Source organism: Notolepis coatsorum (genome assembly GCF_963971535.1).
Source record: "Notolepis coatsorum genome assembly, chromosome: 5".
In the NCBI taxonomy this organism is placed as follows: Eukaryota; Metazoa; Chordata; class Actinopteri; order Aulopiformes; family Paralepididae; genus Notolepis; species Notolepis coatsorum.
The window spans coordinates 86,938,802-86,961,846 of NC_140169.1; the positions used below are offsets into that span (position 1 = coordinate 86,938,802).

Consider the following 23,045-nt stretch of genomic DNA (forward strand, 5'->3'; position numbering starts at 1 on the left):
AGGGATAGTGTAGTGGTTAACATGTCTACCAGGGATAGTGTAGTGGTGGTTAACATGTCTACTAGGGATAGTGTAGTGGTTAACATGTCTACCAGGGATAGTGTAGTGGTGGTTAACATGTCTACTAGGGATAGTGTAGTGGTTAACATGTCTACCAGGGATAGTGTAGTGGTTAACATGTCTACCAGGGATAGTGTAGTGGTGGTTAACATGTCTACTAGGGATAGTGTAGTGGTTAACATGTCTACCAGGGATAGTGTAGTGGTTAACATGTCTACCAGGGATAGTGTAGTGGTTAACATGTCTACCAGGGATAGTGTAGTGGTGGTTAACATGTCTAACAGGGATAGTGTAGTGGTTAACATGTCTACCAGGGATAGTGTAGTGGTTAACATGTCTACCAGGGATAGTGTAGTGGTGGTTAACATGTCTACCAGGGATAGTGTAGTGGTGGTTAACATGTCTACTAGGGATAGTGTAGTGGTTAACATGTCTACCAGGGATAGTGTAGTGGTGGTTAACATGTCTACCAGGGATAGTGTAGTGGTTAACATGTCTACCAGGGATTGTGTAGTGGTTAACATGTCTACCAGGGATAGTGTAGTGGTTAACATGTCTACCAGGGATAGTGTAGTGGTGGTTAACATGTCTACCAGGGATAGTGTAGTGGTGGTTAACATGTCTAACAGGGATAGTGTAGTGGTTAACATGTCTACCAGGGATAGTGTAGTGGTTAACATGTCTACTAGGGATAGTGTAGTGGTTAACATGTCTAACAGGGATAGTGTAGTGGTTAACATGTCTACTAGGGATAGTGTAGTGGTTAACATGTCTACTAGGGATAGTGTAGTGGTTAACATGTCTACTAGGGATAGTGTAGTGGTTAACATGTCTACCAGGGATAGTGTAGTGGTTAACATGTCTACCAGGGATTGTGTAGTGGTTAACATGTCTACCAGGGATAGTGTAGTGGTTAACATGTCTACCAGGGATAGTGTAGTGGTTAACATGTCTACCAGGGATAGTGTAGTGGTTAACATGTCTACCAGGGATAGTGTAGTGGTGGTTAACATGTCTACTAGGGATAGTGTAGTGGTTAACATGTCTACCAGGGATAGTGTAGTGGTTAACATGTCTACTAGGGATAGTGTAGTGGTTAACATGTCTACCAGGGATAGTGTAGTGGTTAACATGTCTACCAGGGATAGTGTAGTGGTGGTTAACATGTCTACCAGGGATAGTGTAGTGGTTAACATGTCTACCAGGGATAGTGTAGTGGTTAACATGTCTACCAGGGATAGTGTAGTGGTTAACATGTCTACCAGGGATAGTGTAGTGGTTAACATGTCTACCAGGGATAGTGTAGTGGTTAACATGTCTACCAGGGATAGTGTAGTGGTTAACATGTCTACCAGGGATAGTGTAGTGGTTAACATGTCTACCAGGGATAGTGTAGTGGTGGTTAACATGTCTACCAGGGATAGTGTAGTGGTTAACATGTCTACCAGGGATAGTGTAGTGGTGGTTAACATGTCTAACAGGGATAGTGTAGTGGTGGTTAACATGTCTACCAGGGATAGTGTAGTGGTTAACATGTCTACCAGGGATAGTGTAGTGGTTAACATGTCTACCAGGGATAGTGTAGTGGTTAACATGTCTACCAGGGATAGTGTAGTGGTTAACATGTCTACCAGGGATAGTGTAGTGGTGGTTAACATGTCTACCAGGGATAGTGTAGTGGTGGTTAACATGTCTACCAGGGATAGTGTAGTGGTGGTTAACATGTCTACCAGGGATAGTGTAGTGGTGGTTAACATGTCTACCAGGGATAGTGTAGTGGTGGTTAACATGTCTACCAGGGATAGTGTAGTGGTTAACATGTCTACCAGGGATAGTGTAGTGGTTAACATGTCTACCAGGGATAGTGTAGTGGTTAACATGTCTACCAGGGATAGTGTAGTGGTGGTTAACATGTCTACCAGGGATAGTGTAGTGGTGGTTAACATGTCTACCAGGGATAGTGTAGTGGTTAACATGTCTACCAGGGATAGTGTAGTGGTGGTTAACATGTCTACCAGGGATAGTGTAGTGGTTAACATGTCTACCAGGGATAGTGTAGTGGTGGTTAACATGTCTACCAGGGATAGTGTAGTGGTTAACATGTCTACCAGGGATAGTGTAGTGGTTAACATGTCTACCAGGGATAGTGTAGTGGTGGTTAACATGTCTACCAGGGATAGTGTAGTGGTTAACATGTCTAACAGGGATAGTGTAGTGGTGGTTAACATGTCTACCAGGGATAGTGTAGTGGTGGTTAACATGTCTACCAGGGATAGTGTAGTGGTTAACATGTCTACCAGGGATAGTGTAGTGGTGGTTAACATGTCTACCAGGGATAGTGTAGTGGTTAACATGTCTACCAGGGATAGTGTAGTGGTTAACATGTCTACCAGGGATAGTGTAGTGGTTAACATGTCTACCAGGGATAGTGTAGTGGTGGTTAACATGTCTACTAGGGATAGTGTAGTGGTTAACATGTCTACCAGGGATAGTGTAGTGGTTAACATGTCTACCAGGGATAGTGTAGTGGTTAACATGTCTACCAGGGATAGTGTAGTGGTTAACATGTCTAACAGGGATAGTGTAGTGGTTAACATGTCTACCAGGGATAGTGTAGTGGTGGTTAACATGTCTAACAGGGATAGTGTAGTGGTTAACATGTCTACCAGGGATAGTGTAGTGGTTAACATGTCTACCAGGGATAGTGTAGTGGTGGTTAACATGTCTAACAGGGATAGTGTAGTGGTTAACATGTCTACCAGGGATAGTGTAGTGGTGGTTAACATGTCTACCAGGGATAGTGTAGTGGTGGTTAACATGTCTACCAGGGATAGTGTAGTGGTTAACATGTCTACCAGGGATAGTGTAGTGGTGGTTAACATGTCTACCAGGGATAGTGTAGTGGTTAACATGTCTACCAGGGATAGTGTAGTGGTGGTTAACATGTCTACCAGGGATAGTGTAGTGGTTAACATGTCTAACAGGGATAGTGTAGTGGTTAACATGTCTACCAGGGATAGTGTAGTGGTTAACATGTCTACCAGGGATAGTGTAGTGGTTAACATGTCTACCAGGGATAGTGTAGTGGTGGTTAACATGTCTACCAGGGATAGTGTAGTGGTGGTTAACATGTCTAACAGGGATAGTGTAGTGGTGGTTAACATGTCTAACAGGGATAGTGTAGTGGTTAACATGTCTACCAGGGATAGTGTAGTGGTGGTTAACATGTCTAACAGGGATAGTGTAGTGGTGGTTAACATGTCTACCAGGGATAGTGTAGTGGTTAACATGTCTACCAGGGATAGTGTAGTGGTTAACATGTCTACCAGGGATAGTGTAGTGGTTAACATGTCTACCAGGGATAGTGTAGTGGTGGTTAACATGTCTAACAGGGATAGTGTAGTGGTGGTTAACATGTCTACCAGGGATAGTGTAGTGGTTAACATGTCTACCAGGGATAGTGTAGTGGTTAACATGTCTACCAGGGATAGTGTAGTGGTTAACATGTCTACCAGGGATAGTGTAATGGTGGTTAACATGTCTAACAGGGATAGTGTAGTGGTTAACATGTCTAACAGGGCTAGTGTAGTGGTTAATGTTTCACATATAACGTGATATCATTTTCACAGTACTGACCTTATACAGTAGTCACATGTTTGTTTATTTAAAAAGAAAAAAATTGGAATGTGTTTATTATGGAATTGCCAAATATTTGAACTACCTGACATTTGACCATGTGGTTTCCGTCACGCCAGACACTTCAAAAAGGCCTAAAAGTTTTAAATCAGATTAAATCAAGCACTACTTACACGAGTCCAACCTTTTTCAAATGTTCCCCATTGCTGTCTTGACCTATTATTCCGTATCCCGCCCCCCCCCACACCTTTTTCCACACATAATATGCAACCGACCAATCATGGAGCATTCTGTATGAGACCGACCAATCACAGGGCAAAGTCATCTCCGTAGATACTAGCCAGTGGCTAGATACCAAAACATCACACTCTCTTTAACGTAGGAGCACTCCACAGTGGAATGCACACTACCAGAACCACTGTTTGACATTCAACTGTTTGTTACAGAGTCTTCTCCCCTGAAGGGTAATAAAAGCTGCACATTAAGTATCCTAAGACACTATTAAGATGCGAGGCTGTTGTCCTAAATAAGAATTTGTTCATAAGAATGATCTGCCAGGCCAATGTCTGCTGTTGTGTAGTATACTGCCCTGCAGAAGCTAACCACAATAACTAAAACAAAATTCTAAATTGAGTAATAAGTGAAATTGAACATCTCAATATCCGTTTTATCTTATGACAAAGGTTCAAAGTTCAATCTTGCTCTGTTTTAGAGAAAAATTGTATAAAGAATGTCAGTAACTACAAAATCACTGGATAGTCAAAATAACTTTAAAGCAATTTTTCTCATTTCACTGTTTGCCTAGTTACTGCGGTTAGCTTCTGCAGGGCAGTATAGTATAATTTAGTGCGATTGCACGAATATACAGTAGATAGATTCTTCAGTTATGTGGTTCGAAAGACTTAGCCAAGGCTATTCCATCCATCCATCCATCCATCGATTCCTCATCTTTCCCAATTCCCTCTCTCTGCGCCCCCTCACCTCTCTCTGCCTCTATCCCTCCGTCTCTCACTCTGAACATAGTAGCATAAAAGAGGGGGTTCACACTTCACCACTATATCAAAGTGGAACTCCTCCTCCTCCTCAACCCTCCGCCCACAGCTCAGACCCGCCCACCACCCGCCCGCCAGGCCACAGGGCAGGCTCTAAGAATAACCTGGGGGTGGCAGCCTGGCACCACCCAGGGGTCGGAGTGGGTCCAGGGAGAGACGATAAAACTGTCACCAGCCTGTCAGCTGGAAAGCCTTCTGTCAACATCCCTCCCATCAGGCACCATGACACTCCTATCAGTCCAAACCTCCCACCTAGTCTATTACCGTACTGCTCACATGGCAGCCCAGACATTTTCGCCAAACACATTTAAATATGATGCAAAGAAGTTATCACTACATAGAAGTAGCCTCCTCCTAATCCAATATTTTTAAAGACCTATCAGAATCATATTTAAGACCTTTTTAAGGCCTAAAATTCTGATTATTAAATGTAAGACTTTTTAAGTCCAGTGAAAAGTCTGAAAGTCTGAAAAAGATAATAGTGACTATTCGAAGGTCTGTCATGAAGCTCTCAGTCGAATACAGACCTAATCGATCTTTCTGACACATCCCCTAATATTCCCAATAACCCCAATGTAGTTTAGGCAGATGTACCGTGAATACGGCTAAATAAATTCTTCGTTGCCCCAATAGTCAAGGAACTTTGTAGTGTTTCAAGATCTTCCTACTGACAACAAAACCTCTACTCTTCTAGAGAGAGAAGTCATTTTCTTACCCAGCCAGGACCTCCCTGGGCCTCAGATTGAGCCATGATCAAAACTTCTCAATCAAAGTTAAAATGGACATGGTGTCACAGTTGGACAACTCTGGTCCACATGTCCCACACTAGACGTTCTTCAGATTTAGAAGATTTTCATTCACTCTTCTTGAAGTTTGCCGTCCTACATTGTAGCCAGCTACTGCTAATAACAACAACAAGCTACATTGTAGCCAGCTACTGCTAATAACAACAAGCTACATTCCTGCTAATTACAACAAGCTACATTGTAGCCAGCTACTGCTAATTACAACAACAAGCTACATTGTAGCCAGCTACTGCTAATAACAACAACAAGTTACATTGTAGCCAGCTACTGCTAATAACAACAAGCTACATTCCTGCTAATTACAACAAGCTACATTGTAGCCAGCTACTGCTAATTACAACAACAAGCTACATTGTAGCCAGCTACTGCTAACAACAACAACAAGCTACATTGTAGCCAGCTACTGCTAATAACAACAACAAGCTACATTGTAGCCAGCTACTGCTAATAACAACAAGCTACATTGTAGCCAGCTACTGCTAATAACAAGCTCAGGCCATGTTTAGACGGAAACGCTAGCAGGTGAATCCGGAAAAATATTTTTTCGGATGTGCCTTTTGTTTATACGGCAACAGCGTTTTTGCGGGGAGAATCAGCAAAAAAGTGAGACCACCTTCCTGGGTGGAGATCCTAGAAACGATACACCTTCGCGCTATCATCTGAACAGTCAAACCGCATAAAACTATGACGAAAGGGTTCTCAAGGCTCTCGTCGCGCATACTGCTTACATCACAGGCATGCGCCAGTAGCCTAGAAGCGTAAACAAAGCGAACAAGCATGTCTGATTATATCCACGGAGATCACCTGAAGGCTACATTGGCAGTACTTTTAAATACACAAGAATCAGTCCAGCGGCTATCGCAACACCACTGGAGCCACTGTCTGTGTGATTCTGCTTTGGTCCAATCACATTCCCCCACCCACAGTCTGCGAATCAGAGGCAGAGTAGGGCGGCTCTTCACAGCATGCCTGGTTGTCTCAACGACCTGAGGCAGTGTAGCGCGTGGGTTGCGTGAATATTTTCCCTAACGGAGTTGCACTTCCGCGTTCGGTTTGCGCAATCCGATTGGCCACTGACGTTTCTGGTCATGTGACATCTGCGCCAATCGTGTGACAGCGGGGCTCCGTCGTCTCGAGTCGACACAGCCTCGTCTGCACGCAGAATTCCATCCCAAAACACTAGTCTAAACGCAACATTAAAAGTGAGACCGCAAGACGACTTTTGCGGTTTCTGTTCAGACTCTCTCCGTCTAAACATGGCCTCAGATGGAGGGGTAGATTAATGATACTACAACCGACACAACAGTAGCTCACATTGAAAATTGCACGACACCATTCCACTCTGGTTACATGATTTCACCCCCCCCCCCCCCCCCCCCCCAACACATTTTCAACAAGAATGCATATTAACTCATTGGCCGCAAATCACGAGTATACTCGTTATTGGCCGCCAACACTTGACCGCCAATAACGGGTATACTCGTTATTAGATCGTTTGATCTTTTTCCTTTGATCCCCGCTCGACAACGGTTTTCTGAATCACTGTGACACAGCTACATACGTTGGAATTGCAATGCCGATCGAATCTCACCAGATGGCAGTATCGTCTACCTTTTGAACTCAGATAGAAAGGGATCAGGACAGACAATAAATTAACTGGACTATCAAGACTCGCTCTGAGGGGGAGGAGCAATCACAAGCAGATCTGCTTGCTTCAAAACCTATACTGTCCCGTAAACACGTGTAATTACATATAAACAAGTAATCACGATCGCAGATGGAATTATTCTTTTTGGATTACCTTCTGGCTAAGGTAAGGACCCCCTATGTCTATTATACCAAACCTGAAACATGTTTCTGTAACGAACATGTTGACGGACATAAACCAAGCGTTTTGTAACAATCGCATTTTCGGGGTAAGACTACCCCCCCCCCCCCCCCCCCCCCCCTTGATAATTTGTGTATGTGTAATGTGTATATGGTATACCTTTGATTTGGGAGTATATTTGGGTTTTCATGGGATCAACCAGAACGGTTTGGGCTTATTGCATATAACGTGTTTTATCTCGCAATCGATGGGAAAAGACTGAATTATCTAGGAAATGGGCGATGTTTAGCGTGTAATAAACTACAAACTACAGTGTTTAGAAACAAACTCTTTTTTCCATGTTGCACTACAAGTAGTGTCTGTCAAATGAGCCACACCGTTGTCTACACAGCTATAATACAGAACAGACACACAGCTCTGCAAACATCGTGAAACACCGCGAAAATGAAAATTTTAATCTGGCCTGGAACGGTAGAGATACGGAAAGCGTATGGCGATGAATGAGTTAAAGAAGCATTTAGCGACCGCATTACAAAAGTCGACTTTGATCCCTGCAAACAATTGTTCGGTTATTTGGTTTTTATAAGCCATCCCTATGGGGGGGGGGGGGGGTTCTATTATGGGATGGAGTTCTATTATTCTGCAGGCTGATGCCATCTACTCTTGGAGACACACAAGTGCACACACACCACACATAAGCACGCACACATAATAAGCTAGTTCAGCACGAGTGCACATGCATGCACACAAACAAGCACACACACACACACACACACACAAACATGTTTGTCAAGTTTAAAAGAAATCAGAAAAATCATATGTTGAAAAGAAAAGAGTGAACTTGAACAATGAATTGATGAATGAATGGACAAATGAATTAAAAGTGTCATGTTTCGTCTAACTGGTCTGCGTTTCTGAGCATGTTCACTGAATCTCTCTCTTCTTCCTTCCCTCCTTCCTTTCCCTCCTCTGCAGGGCACTGGGATCTCCATCCTCTTTTCCCCTCACCCTCCCTCTGTCTCCTCCTCTGACCACCACTAGAGGGTGCCGTTGCACCGCTCGGCACGATCGGCCCAGCGCTCCAGTAGCCGCCTGTCTGGACTGACCCGAGACATTATCCTACAAGCCCCAGTCTGAGGGGCAGGTATAGGCTGAGCTCTAAGGCACGTTTGTACCGATGACTGTAATCTGAAGACCTAATCTCCCCTGTTCAAATCACTACTCCCCCCCCCACACTCAAATCCTCAGCCACCTCAGCCCTGACCCCGACCTCACACCCCCTCAGCTAAACCCAGAGCCCCTACACTTCCAGCCCCAGCTCTCCCACCCAGCCAGCCGAGCCATGGAGAAGGTCCAGCACCTGACGCGTACGGCCATGCGGCGGGCCTCCCAGGCCATAGACGTGCCCCCCCAGGCCAAGAAGAACATGCAGGAGCTCTTCGTCAATTTCTGCCTCATCCTCATCTGCCTGCTTCTCATCTACATCATCGTGCTCCTGATGTAAGGAGGGGGGAGGAGGAGGATGATGGGAGGGGGGGGGGGGGGGTAGAGAGGAGGCCTGCCCGATAGTCAGTGGCTTTGTCTTAGTAAGAGAGATGTAGGGGAAGCGCTGCCCAAAGAAGGGCATGGAGGCAAAACAAGGTTTAAAAATGGGAAAGAATGAGTCTAATCGATGCTAAGCTATACAAGCTGTTTTCACTGTTTGATCAACATGACTTAACTGTGTGCATGCAGCCAAAAGCGCCGCCATAATGAGACAAAGCACTTAGAGCAGGGGTCTCAAACTCAATTTACCTGGGGGCCGCTGGAGGTAGAGTCTGGGTGAGGCTGGGCCGCATCAAATATTCCACAAAAAAAGGGTTTCAAGTATTCAAAAAAAAAGTACAACTGATCCAATCTTCTCAATCTTTAGCAATAACATTTCAGAACATGAACAGTTCTTCAGAACATGAACGGTTCTTCAGGCTTCTCAGTGGTGTCAGTGGACTCATCCACAGCTATGGAAATGCACTGTGCATTTTTTTTATTCTATCACAGAGCTGTTTATAAAAAAAAAAATAGGTAAAAACCATATTATGCGTTTTCATCAATAAATAAATGCCCCACATTTTTTTATAGATTGGGGGCCCACAAATCTTTCATGGGGCCCAGAATCTCCAGCTACACCCCTGGCTGGGAGGAACTCAGGATGAACGCATATCTTTCCGTCCATTCACCTTTGAATTGCAGTCGACTTTTCTTTTACTGACCATCTTTGAAAATGCCATATTTTTCTGCTGGCTGCCTGCTGGCGAAAATAGGCTAATACTGTAGCTACATTTATCTCACAGAGATAAAACTGGGAGCGAGTTTACTGTAGATGCGCGGTCAACTCTGCTCCGACTTGAACTGAAAGAGAGAGACGACATGCAGTCCGTGAAGACCCGCCCTACTCCCCTACTCTGCCTCTGATTCGCAGACTGTGGGTGAGGGGGAAAAACGCTGACGGGACGCGTATGTGATTGGACCAGACTCGTACACCGACAGACAGTGGCAGTGCAGCGGGACATGCAGAGCACTGCTCGCAGTCAGAGGAGATAGCGAGGATGCATTTGCTTCCACTTTACTTGATATCACTCCGGAATCACATTTCAACCAAGTCACTGACATAACGTTGCTGTCATGAGCCTGCGCTATGGTAGCCTACAAGTGATAAAATAAATAAAACTTCCAACTCTCGCGCAACGACTCGGCAAACTGTAGTGCGCAGGCCGCATTAACACTACACTTTGATGTCCAGTAGGGGGCCGCAACATATCATCCCGCAGGCCGCAATTGGCCCACGGGCCGCGAGTTTGAGACCCCTGACTTAGAGACTGTTGAGATAAGAGAAATGTTGGTCCTGCTTCAAGTTGATCTATTAATCCATGCTGTGTAACTTGAAGTGCCCACTAGAGCAGCGGTTCCCAAACTTTTTTGGCCGTGCACCCCCTGTCACCTCCCGACCTAGCTGACGCACCCCCCAATGGGTTTCTGTTAGAAAAAATTGTTGCTGGTCTCCGTGCACATATTTTATATTTTATTTTATCTCTTCCCACGGCGACTATGGATAGGGAATTTCTTTATTTAATTAAAATGTTCACCACAACATGGATGCATGTACTCTGCCAGCATGTTTAATATCCATAATACTAAAGGTTTGACTAAGATTTGTATGACATTTTATTGTAAACAAAATAAAAATAAAAATTTAATAATTTTTTTTACCACCATTAGCCTTTTCATGTCACGCACCACCTAGAGGGCGCTCACGTGCGCGCACCACAGTTTGGGAACCACTGCACTAGAGGGCTCCACTTCTTCTTGTTGTCACCTGTTGTCGCTACTACTGCTGCTGCCGCCGCTGCATGCTTTTTTTCCGTAGCCTCTGTGAGCGAAGACGCTCTTTGATTGCAGCGAAGAAGAAGAAAAGGACGCTCTCCGATTGGCTAACCCTAACCCTAACTCTAAGCATAACCACGTCGAAAGAATGCCTAAGCATAACCACTTCGAAAGAATGCCTAAGCATAACCATTTCGAAGCAGAGAATACATATATTCTCTGCTTCAAGGCGGAAGAGACCCTTCGGAGCTAAACCAGTCAGAGAGGGTCTTTTCTTCTTCGCTGTACGCGGGCGGCCGAGCCAATCAGAGTGTCTTCGCAAACAGAGGCTACGGAAAAAAAATCACGCCTGCATGCTACCACCACAGAGCTCCACTCTGCTTCCTGTCTTTGTTCATCCCACCACAACACACAACCAGCACTGTGGCAATAAACTAACTGTGGTCATTTAATAAGGATGTTTGTACTTTAATTTGTTCAATCATACTGTGTAGTTGTGTATGTTAGGCAGAGAAAGAGAGAGAGAGGGAGGGAGGGAGCGAGAGAGAGAGAGAGAGAGAATGTCCATCGATGTATATCAAAGTGTGTGTGTGTGTGTGTGTGTGTGCGCGTGCGTGTGTGCGTGCGTGTGTGCATAATGTGTGACGTGTCACTATCTCATTATACCCCTTTCCCTCTAGAAGGCCAATGTAGCTGAATCTTCTCCAGCATTACTGGAAAGTCAACAGTCCTATATGCAAGATGGTGTAACTTCCTTCATCCATCCATCTATCCAATTCCTCCATGCATCCATCCATCCATCCACCCATCCACCCATCCTCTCCAGGGCCTAAGGAGGGACAGCCTACCAGCTTCACCTTCAGCCCGATTCCTGGTTGCCTTCCGAGCCTCCCGAGACACCCAGAGAGCCACCAGCCACTAGAGCGTCTCTCTACCCTGCCTGAGAAGCACCTTTCCTGGGTCAGCTACAGCCTACAGCAGCCTCGTTCATCCTTTCAACTGGAAGGAACACCACTCACTCCCTGAAAAGGTGACAAGAAGATACCCCGGCCTACGAACACTGACCTTTTTCCCAGCTTCTCTCACACAGCCAGCCCCCCCAAAAAGGTGACAGGTTACACCCAGACCACCAACGCTCACTAGTACGACCTGCCACCTAGCCTAGCTTCACTCACCCTGTGAGCCACAATACCGCCATATATACCCAGCCCACAAACACTCCTTCCTGGATAATCTACAGCCTCTCCCCCCCCCCCCCCTCCATCTTCCTCCACCACCAGCAGCACCACTACCACCAGCACCATCACCACCAGCAGCAGCACCACTACCACCATCACCGCCACCAGCCAGCAGCAGAACCACCACCATCATGGACCTGGTCACCGACAGAGGCATCAACCTGATGCTCAACTTCCTGCTCATCGTAGCGATGCTGATGCTTCTCCTCCTCCTGGTCAAACTCATGTGACCTCTGACCCTGTGATGTCATCACTGCGGTCAATGCATCATTAATACTTAATGAGGGACAGGGGGGGGGGTCCTTCTACCTCTGTTTCTGATGATGTTCATAGGTTACCGTCTGTACACCAAACTGTACTAATACTGTACTCGTCTCTTATATATATACACGTATGTAGCCACGTAGAGCTAGGGGTGGGCAATATATACCGCTAGAGATTACACGCGGGAAGACGTGTAAAGTGTTTTCTTTACCACATGGGTTCTACCATCTGGGTACATAGAGATATGATGCCCACAGCCATAAATACTTATTCAAATACAAACGTTCTACAGAGAGCGGTGTGAAAAACTTGTATATATGCATTCATAATTATACTGTAATAATTGAGCTATTGAGACCCATGGCAAGAAAGATACATTGCCATAGATAGAGCTCTTCTACTCCAAAGCATGCTAGATGGTTTTCTAGATGGTATTAAAAAAAAAAAAAAAAAAAAAACAATATCGTCATTGTATATTATGGATTTATTGCCCAGGGGGAAGTTTAGCCAGATTTGATCCCACTCCTTCTATATACGTCACAGATGGTTCAGTGTTAAAGCCACAACTGCACACGGTGTTGTATGTTGAAAGACACGTCGGAGAACATGGATAATTAGACTGAGAGGCAACTTAGTAGGAGTTTTATAAATCGTGTTGTTTGTATTCCACAAACGGTATACATTATCTAATCCATCAATAGAGTGTGACTAGAACTAACTTGTGTAGGAGCGATCTGGAAGAAGTGGATCTTTTTGTTTGTTTGTGTGTGTGTGTGTGTGTGAGTGAGTGTGCGTGTGCATGCGTGTGTGTAAACAGGTGATTAATTAGCGCTGGTAGAGGGAAACGTTATCAAACACTTCCAGTTAAAAGACCAGTTATAAACCAGCTGATGATTAAATATGTATAACTGTTGCAGTGCTTCTCTCTCTCTCTCTCTCTCTCTCTCTCTCTCTCTCTCTCTCTCTCTCTCTCTCTCTCTCTCTCTACACTGAGCAATGTCACAAGACCTTTTGTAAAAATTAAATGCTATGAAATATAAATGAAATGCACAACACAGATACCCGTCTTTGTTTTCATTTCATTTGGTTCTTCAACTGTGACGATACTATACTGTTCAGTCAGACAAATTGATCGGATCGGTACTTGGTATACTTAAAGGAGACCTCTTAAAGGGGACCTCTGACAAATGGTATTTAATACACAAAGTGTCACAAGAGAAAAGCTGGATCCCTGCAGCACTGTTTGAGGGGGGGGGGGGTAGCCAGGCTTTGGGGGGGGGGGGGGGGGGGGTAGGAAATAATTAATTTATAATGTAGTGTGTCGTTATATCCACCAAAGACAGTGTGATCAATACAAGGGAAGGGAAGAAAGAAGTGGAAAATGGATAAGATTCAAATTAGATTTAGACTAGTTTCTTTGCAAAAACATGTTCCACAGATTCAAGGAACTGGGAAGTCATACTTATTTTCTTAAAGAAACATGTTCCCTTTAGGAATATATATTTTTTTATATAATTACTTAGATGATAAGTATATGAGTGCTGCTGGTATCACAGAGGGATGGTAGATCTCTCTGAAGATAAATTACTTATATATATATTTTTGTTCAGTAAAAGTAATGGGTTGGATTTAAGTGACACAGAATCGGTATCAGCAACGAAAAGGCAGTATCAATGTGACCACAGGTCTGGTGCTAATAGTGATCTACATGTCTGGGGAAACAAGGAGACAATGTGCCATGTCAACCACTAGGGGGAGATAAACCCTAACAAATTAGCCTGGAAGAGGGGGGAAACAGGGAGGGAAATCTACATCCTCTTGTCCTCAGTGTTGAGGTGTGTGAAGGCCTACAGTAGCTGTCTCGCAGCCCTGTCCCTGCATCTGTCTACCCTTCTCTTCTCTTCTCTTCTCTCTCTTCTCTTCTCTTCTCTTCTCTTCTCTTCTCTTCTCTTCTCTTCTCTTCTCTTCTCTTCTCTTCTCTTCTCTTCTCTCTTCTCTTCTCTTCTCTTCTCTTCTCTTCTCTTCTCTTCTCTTCTCTTCTCTTCTCTTCTCTTCTCTTCTCTTCTCTTCTCTTCTCTTCTCTTCTCTTCTCTTCTCTTCTCAGTATCTATGTCTCTCTCCCCTCTCCACCCTCTCTCTCCATCTCCACATGTCACAACATGAACTCCATACCTCCTTCAGACCTTAACTGAACATTGTGGACAAATGATATATGTACAGCTGTGTTTAAAGCAACCTGGATTCAAACCGGTTACCAAATACCTACTTATACCATGAGCCCAAACATGAACCCAGACATCTACTAATCTAGAGAATCCCACCTGGCCATGGGAGATATTAGTCTTACTAGGCTTCAGGCCATGGGAGATATTAGTCTTACTAGGCTTCAGGCTAAGAGAGATATTAGGCTTTGGGTCAAGGGAGTTATTAGTCTAAATAGGCTTCAGGTCAAGCCTTGTGGGTCATATCACGTAACATATAATCAATGTATGTGTGGGTCACTCATATCACAACTGGACAGCAATATGTTTCACACTTTTCCAGCCCTGGATCAAGGTAATTTCTTGATACCGCGGACCTGTGTAGGAATCCTGTCTGTATCTGTCCATCGTTCCCTTTCTCCTTCCCCCTCCCCCTCCACTCACCTGATTAAGCTCCGCCTCCTCCCCCTCCCCCTCCGCTCACCTGATTAAGCCCCGCCTCCTCCCCCCTCCCCCTCCACTCACCTGATTAATCTCCGCCTCCTGCCGTAACCTCTCCCTCTGCTGCTGCTCTTGTTGCCACGCCGACAGCATAGCTCCGCCACACCCGTCCGCTCCCGTCCCGCCGCTCCGACCCGGTCCGCTCCCCGGCTCCGGTCCGGGTCTGTACTCCATCTGTTCACTCAACCACATCTGGGTCCGTACCGACGGCTGGATCGGGGACCCTCCGACGGGCTGCTGCTGGCCCAGAGGGAGCCCTCTCGGGCTGGGCATGCCGAGCCCGGAGACGCCCCCCGGCGCCTGAGCGAGCCGGCTCTCCGGCAAGGCACTGTAACTCAGGTCCAGACTGCTGGGCTTCCGGGGAGACGACAGCGCCGAAGAGCGAGACGAGTCCGGCCCGTGGCCCAGGGCGCTCGCTTTGGCGGCGAGGCTGTAGCGGTAGTGGGGGTCTGCGCCGGGGGAGCGCAACAGCAGCCCCTGAGAGAGCGAGGAAGGGAGGTAAGGCTCCACGCTGGACCCGCCCAGTGGGTCCTGTCTGTACCCGTACAACAGTCCTCTGTCCAGGGAGCCGTGGGGGTCGGGGTTGTTGCACCGGTAGCCGGCGGGCACCGTCCTGACGGAACTCTTATCCGCCCCCGCGGAGAGCCGCGTCAGCGAGGACCACCTCCGCACGGGCCGGGGGTCCTTCATGTCCAGACACGACGGCAGGTCCAGTGCCGACGGAGGGGCGGGCATCACCAGCGGGCAGGAGCTGCTCCAGGCGCCGGCGCTGCCGGGCGAGGTGGCCACACTGAGCTTGGCAGAGCCGGTGGACGACGGGGAGGGAGAGGGCATGACGTGGGCCGTGGGGAGGGGGCCGCTGCCTCCTCCTCCTCCTCCTCCTCCTCCTCCTCCACCCTGGGCGGAGCGATGGAGGGTCAGTGGCTGGAAGGTGGAAGGAGTGGTGCTGGAACTGGAGTGGTCTGGAGGAAGAGAGAGAGAGAGATGGTAAGAAGCAAAATACACTGGGTACAGCACACACTCCTACCACCGCAGAGACTCTGGGATTGATTCCAGCTGTCAGCGGTACCTCCGGCTTGGTCAGTCGTCCCTACTAACACAATTGGCAGTGTTAGCGGGTGGGAAGCCGGCGGGGTATGTGTCCTGGTCGTTGTAAACAGCGACTCCTACTGGTCGGTCGGGGCGCCTGTTCAGCAGGAAGGGGATCTGGGGGAAATAGCGTGAACCTCCTCACGCGTTACGTTCCCCCAGTGAAACTCCTCGCTGGCAGGTGAAAAGAAGCGGCTGGCTGACTCCACATGTATCGGAGGAGGTGGTAGTTCTACACCCTCCCCAGGCCGACAGTGGGGCAATGCGCACAACGACCAGGAAGGGAATTGGCATAAGGACTACATTTGGGATGGGTGAAAAATACAGAAAGCCCAAAAATAAATGGATTCTTAAATTAAGAAGCAAAATACAGAGATATAACTGAAATTTGGACCAATATGCTTTGATCAACATGTATGTTCCGGATATGAAAAGATGCTGAATCAATACTTTAATTTGAACCATCAAACAGGTCCTCCTCCACTAAAGATTTTCGTTGTCAATTCATACATTTTCAAATGTTTCAAACAACATAAACATTCTAAATTGACCCAAGTTCATTTCCTGCGGTAAATACACTTGGGTCCAACCTGTTCCCCTAGCAGCGCAATTCCACTGAAACGGTCGATCGTCAGCCCAGGCCAAGATAACCAAGGTCAGGCCCGAGGAGTTATAATTCACATGTTAACATCATGGAGATCAACGAGTCAGTCCAACTGAAATATATTCTATTTTTCACTTTGAGATATAAATTATGATATAAATAGAAACAGGCCTACCGGGTTACAGGTTAATTTATTTTTTTATTTGATTTAAATAACTCGCATTAATAAATTGTTGGTGCATTTTTATCCAATGTAACGAGAACAAATATGTAAGTATATACTGTGTTGTAAAAAATATATATATATACTGATGGGTAGGAGGACATCTGTTGCTGTACGCTGTATTTAATGTTCTACTTTCAGAAACAATGGAGATGGTCATCTGTGTGTGTGTGTGTGTGTGTGTGTGTGTGTGTGTGTGTGTGTGTGTGTGTGTGTGTGTGTGTGTGTGTGTGTGTGTGTGTGTGTGTGTGTGTGTGTGTGTGTGCGTGCGTGCGTGCGCGTGTGTGTCTGTGTGTGTGTGTGGTACCACATGCAGGAGGCCTCTGGAGGCCTATCGGTGTAAGCTCACGGGACACACAATCACATGTGCACAACACACACACACACACACACCCATGTGAGAGAAAGAATGAACAAAGGGAGAAAGGGAGAGAGATGGAGAGAGAGAATCAAAGATGCATGGTGGTGTATAATTATTTCCCCTGTGTAGGACTGAGAACATGGTGCTGCCATCCATCACAGGACCCTCGGACCGTCGTTAGCTCATAGGGAGGTGTAGTGGTTACTTCCTGGTCTATAGGGAGGTGTAGTGGTTACTTCCTGGTCTATAGGGAGGTGTGTAGTGGTTACTTCCTGGTCTATAGGGGGGTGTAGTGGTGACGTCATCGCTGTTTCCCGCGTGGTCCACCCCTCTTGAAATCGCAATGTATTTCCAATGGACAGGACACATTTCTAAATCGTCTCGTTTAAAACAAATAAAGTATGGACATTGGCACGGTGTACCTTTCTGTGTGTATTCATCCACAATCTATAGCTCAACCATGAACAAATTCGCAATTAACACTTTCTATGCCACTCACGAGTTTTCTCTGAATTATTAATATCACGTTGAAAAGCCACTCACGAGATTTCTCTGATTTTTTTTTTTTTTTTTTAGCGATCTGAAATCATATTGCATCACGCGAGCCTACCCGAGTATACCCGAGAGCCGCCGGCGATCAGATGTGGAAAAAAGCGGCCCCTATCGTCTCCCAGATGACATAAGGGATTTTGGAATGGACTCAATGAAAATGGATGGGGAAAAAAATCCTGTACTCCACATTTTCCAGTCCACTGATGCAGCCGGGGTTACCACAGTTCATTCTGGAGCCTCTGAGCCCCGCGGAATCATGTGTTCTACTCATCTGTACACACGTTGGATCTCTATACACTTATCGATTTTTTCGAATGGTGATCAGGAATTGGAATATACCAGTTGGATACCATCTGATGTCAGGTAAGGAATCTATGTTATCAGTGTTAGGATAATCAGACTCATTTTGATGAAGATATAAGTTGTTTTGTGAAATGTCCTCTATCGGTTTCACTGTAAAAATCCAAGAGGAAATGAACAAGGCTGTTATCAGCGCGCGGCTCGAATGGGCGTGCATGTACGTATAATATTGATCATCTAGCGTTTATTTGAAAACGATTCATAAATAGGCCGACAAATATCAACGTTCTGGAATATTCCAGTAAAAGACGATTATTACAGAATGGCCCAGAATGGGCTGTTTTTTACCTCAAAACGGGTGCTTTTCAAAATGCTCTCAAACGGAAATGAAGCACTGACTGGAAAAGGATTCTTTGATAAGCGACGGGCAGATTAGACACATAGCCATAATTTAAAACATAGATTAGGCGATATTAAGGTTAACATTGGCGCCGATGGTGGCATTCAAGCGCTAACTCTGGCGCCATCTGGTGGCACTGAAAGTGTTAATCGTAACGGTAGCAAAATAACAACGTTTATGTTTTCGTTCACTGAGGAACTACACTTCACTCTGGTGCTGCTGACTGACGGGCTATGTGGGTAAGTTAACGTTAACGTTAGCTTGGTATCAGTGCAACTGTCAATGGCTGTGACGTGTATTAGGCGACGGCACTGAACGACAGGCGTTCTACTGGTAAGTGTAGTTCTTTAACACTTTAATCGCCGGAGACGCTGTTCAGCGTCTTTCCCCGCCATGCTTATTCTGCCGAAGACGCTGGACAGCGTCTTTGATATCAATATTTCAAAAATCTGTGATCGAAATAATATTTCTCCCCCGGAGACATTATATGTACTGGTGAGCCCCTCTCAATTCTCCAACGGTTCAAGAGCGCCATCTGGTGGCCGATCGGCCGCTCGCCCAAACAGGAAGTGATGCGGATGAAGTGGTGCTCACCCATATTTCGTCCGGGCACTCGCTATCATTAGCAGGACTCCATCTTGACACAATGGATGTCGATCGGTTGCAAATAACTCGATAAACAACATGATTTGGACGTATATACTATTATACAACCTGGAAATGGATCGGGTATTTCTACATCCCATAATAGGAATATCTCTGCTCCACGCTCATCGCCCAACGCTATGAGGAAGCTACGGTAAGATTCAGCGTTTTTTTTAACGTGTTCCATATAAACTGCTCTGATGATCATATCACCCACACTAGATGAATGATATAACGTTGCCCACGGAATTATAAACGACCCCCCGCCCATCCGGTCAACATCAGATCATACGTAGTAACTCCTAGAAGCACGTCCAGTTGACATTTTTTATCTCGCACAGATTCCTACCAAACTGTATTTGATCATCAATATAATGCATTTAGGGCTATAAATCAAGTTCTGGAGAAAGCTGCAGAAAACGATAAAAACATACTTATACTTTAGACCGTATTTTAGTATGAATATGTAAATGAAAAAGTATAACGTTGCTACACCCTGAACAATAGATATAGGGCGTTGAATGGGCCATAGTAATGTCAATTTAGCAATACAATTTAAAAAGTTATAGCCCTGCAAAGAAGGGGAACTTCTCCATGTTAAATAGGGCTGGCGAGGGATGGTAAATTATGAATTTAACCCAGGCGATCAAAGTGTTAACAAATTAAACAACCTTATAAAGTTATAACTAACTTTATTTCAACCAAAAATGCTTAAACAATAATGTTAGTGATAGAAGGGAACTAATTTTGTGCAAAAATGGAAAGCATTTTTTGTGCAAAAATGGAAAGCTTGCCGCCAATGTTCATGAGGCAGAATTATTACAATAGGCGATAATACATTTTCCCGATGATAAATCCCGATACGGGTGGACGGCGTGGGAAACTAAAGTGACGTCAGACTACACCTCCCTATTGGCACTAAGGTAGCCAGGACGTCCTCCTAGTCAGCAGCACCAATAGGAGCATCATACTAGCTAGCATGTAGCAAACACTAACACAATACATATGCGCTAGAAATGCTAGCTAGGACCTCCTCATGAATCAGCATTAACAGGTTCAGGATTACACTAGCTAGCATCAGGGTTTCCGTTAGAAAAAATTGTTGCCGGCCTCAGTGTCCGGTAGATTTCAATCTACCGGTCAAATGAGAGAAATTCCGGTCAGAGTTTATTGAGCTTAAAAACAATTGATAGGCAAAAGAATGACAACAAAACAAAAGAATGACATCATCAAGGCATGTAGATTTATAATATTTTTACTTAAAACTAGGCTACTTTTGCGTATACAGTCATTATATTCCAAATAAAATAAGTCCAGAGACTCCGTGCTGCTGCCGACTTTAAATCAAATAGGTGTCTGTGGGCAGTCTGCCCGACATTAATAAACAGCAGTCTGTTATAATCACATTTTTATGAGCTAACGAATTCCGTTATATTGGACATTTGTATTAATTATATCAAGCGAAGAACTGAGAAATTTGGCAGAGAGAGACGGCAACATTATCGTGGGTTTGCGTGATGACTCTCTCTCTCTCCACCTCGCAACGACTTATTTGCAAAGAGTATGTCGCTGCAGAGCAGCAGATTCAGCTGTTTTTTGGCTCTATCTGGGGACCGCTCAGCAGCGCCCCCCACCCAACAGCTGAATTGCCAATGGCTGAATTGGAGTACTGCACTGTGCCGCTGCTGCTCCGGCTCTGCAGCTGCACATGCATTCGCAAACACAGCACTAAGCTCTCGCTGACAACGTCGTTGTCATTATTAGAAGCAACGATGAAACAAATGTAATGATTGTTTCGTTCATCGCATAGGCTATTTAATTTTAGCCTATTTTAATACAATTCAAATAATCAAATTGTGCTTAGAGGGAATTATTTTCACCAGACATTAAGACCGGAGAGATTAAATATGTCAGACTTCAACAGATTTTGCCGGTCAAATACCGGTAATTACCGGCTAACGGAAACGCTGGCTAGCATGTGGCACATCAAACACTGACACAATGGATATTTACATCAACATCTAGTCCTTTCGCCACTTTGATCCAAAGTGATTTACAAGTTCTGTACAAGTCAGCAGGAAGGGTACACACTCTGTGATCGATGACTTTAATAACAGTTGGTAGGAACCCAGAGACCCCTTGGTCCAGAAATAGACAAACAGACACAGACATCAAAGGCTTCATATTGGTGAATATGTCTCTATGCATCTCATTAAAACACAAGTGCTCCGCAATGCAGCAGTTTACAATATACACTCCATACAAGTCCCCTGGAAGAGATGGGGGGGCATTTGGAATTACGTTTCTTAATGTTTCTTTTTTTGTATAGAAGAAACTTCCACTGATGAAAATAATTCCAGCATTCAGAGGAACAAGTTAAGAGAGAATTCTGAGAACTGAACACTTTAATGATAATGTAACAACGGCTACTGAAGTTCTGTCAAAACTGTCCCACTATATGCCAGCTGGACCCAATACCCTCCACACTTTCTCTCTAAATCACTTAAGATAAGATAAGATATTCCTTTATTGATCCCCTTGGGGAAATTCAGGCATCATAGCAGCATGGGGGGGGGGGGGGGGGGGTACAGGTAATATAAGACATGGTACAGGTGACATAATTATAGTACAGTGGAGAAGTAAAAAATAAAATAGAATAAAAAAGCAGTGTAAACAATATAATTAACTCTGGAGGACATGTGCATATGGGCAACAATGTGTGAGATGAGGGTATGTATGCCCTCTAAGTTATATTTGCCCTACAATAAATAGTTATCTAATAATCCAATAATCTAAATTGAATCTAATATATAATCTTAAAAATGCTAAATGCTAAATATATGATCTTGAAGTGATGATATATAACAAAACAACCCGCCTGGACACAAATCAGGCTTCAAGACTGGTCACTCCACAGATACATAGCAGTCACACAGAGGCTCTTCACTTGGGCATGAAGTGAAAGGCCTCTCCTCTCTGTCCTGGTTCTCCTGGACCCGTCAGCATCCTTCCACACAGTCATCCATCAGATTCCCCTCGCAGGAATGGGAGATGTAGGTTCTGAGCTGGCGTGGCTGTCATCCTACCTCGATGACCACTCCTAGCCAGGATCATGGAGAGGCACCCTGTCGTCCCCCCGTCCCCCTACAGATGGGTGTAGGGCCGCTTGATGATGGCAAAAAATTACGTGTACTGAATAACTAGGCACCGGAAGTCCTTCATTCCGACAGCCATTAGACTCTATAATGCATCACTGTGCCTCACTGCATCACTGAGCACAGGGTGACAGTACAGCCTGGAGAAATCTTCCTGGACACTTTATAAAAAATGTACACTTTTCACTTGACATGTTCACACTCATTACTGTACATTTGACTGTATATTTCTGTATATTTCTGGCTGGATAGTTGTATATTTAAGATTTTAGAATGTATATACATACCAGAATGTATATGCCGGACCGTATTTTATTCATTATTCTATTTTATTATTATTTTTTATATTATTAAATTCGTATTCCTATTTTAGTCCTGTTGACTACCTACATGTTTATTGTTGTTCAATGCGAGTGATCTGTAGTGCCGAATTTCGCTCAGGATTGTTAAAGGATTTCTATTCTATTCTATTCTAACTGGAACGACCTGCAGCTCCCTCCTCCCTCTCAACACGAGCTGAAACCACTGGGACTGGGGGAGGGGTGGAGTGCACCACCGTGAAGGAAGGGTGCGCTGCATTTACAACACAAGACAGAATGAGAGCAACACGGCATGTGGCACAATAATAATTTGCCCAGCCTTACGCCCCCAGGGCTCGGCCCTTGGACCCCTCCTCTCTCTACTGTACCATTATCACTTCTCATGCCTTCTCATACCACCACTTCCCAGACTTCTCATACCACCACCACCACTCATTACACTCAACTCTT

The 23,045-nt window shown here is 45.1% G+C and overlaps 2 protein-coding genes across 4 annotated transcripts in view; one reads left to right on the plus strand and one right to left on the minus strand.

The window, feature by feature from the left end:
- The window catches only part of pln1 (phospholamban 1), a 22,687-nt gene extending 10,415 nt beyond the window's left edge, over positions 1-12,272 (plus strand). The window contains exons 2-3 of one of the 3 annotated variants that reach the window (XM_084314491.1): positions 8,358-8,882; positions 11,423-12,272. In XM_084314491.1, the coding sequence (XP_084170617.1) occupies positions 8,725-8,882; positions 11,423-11,435 (171 nt within the window). In that variant the 5' untranslated portion in view covers positions 8,358-8,724 and the 3' untranslated portion in view covers positions 11,436-12,272. The remainder of the gene's footprint in view (positions 1-8,357; positions 8,883-11,422) is intronic. The other 2 variants (XM_084314492.1, XM_084314493.1) reach the window with 2 other exon arrangements.
- The window catches only part of cep85l (centrosomal protein 85L), a gene marked incomplete at its 5' end in the record, with an annotated part of 170,800 nt that overhangs the window by 70,171 nt on the left and 77,584 nt on the right, over positions 1-23,045 (minus strand). The window contains one exon of the mRNA XM_084314166.1: positions 14,971-15,908. Coding sequence (XP_084170292.1) covers positions 14,971-15,908 — 938 coding nt within the window. The remainder of the gene's footprint in view (positions 1-14,970; positions 15,909-23,045) is intronic.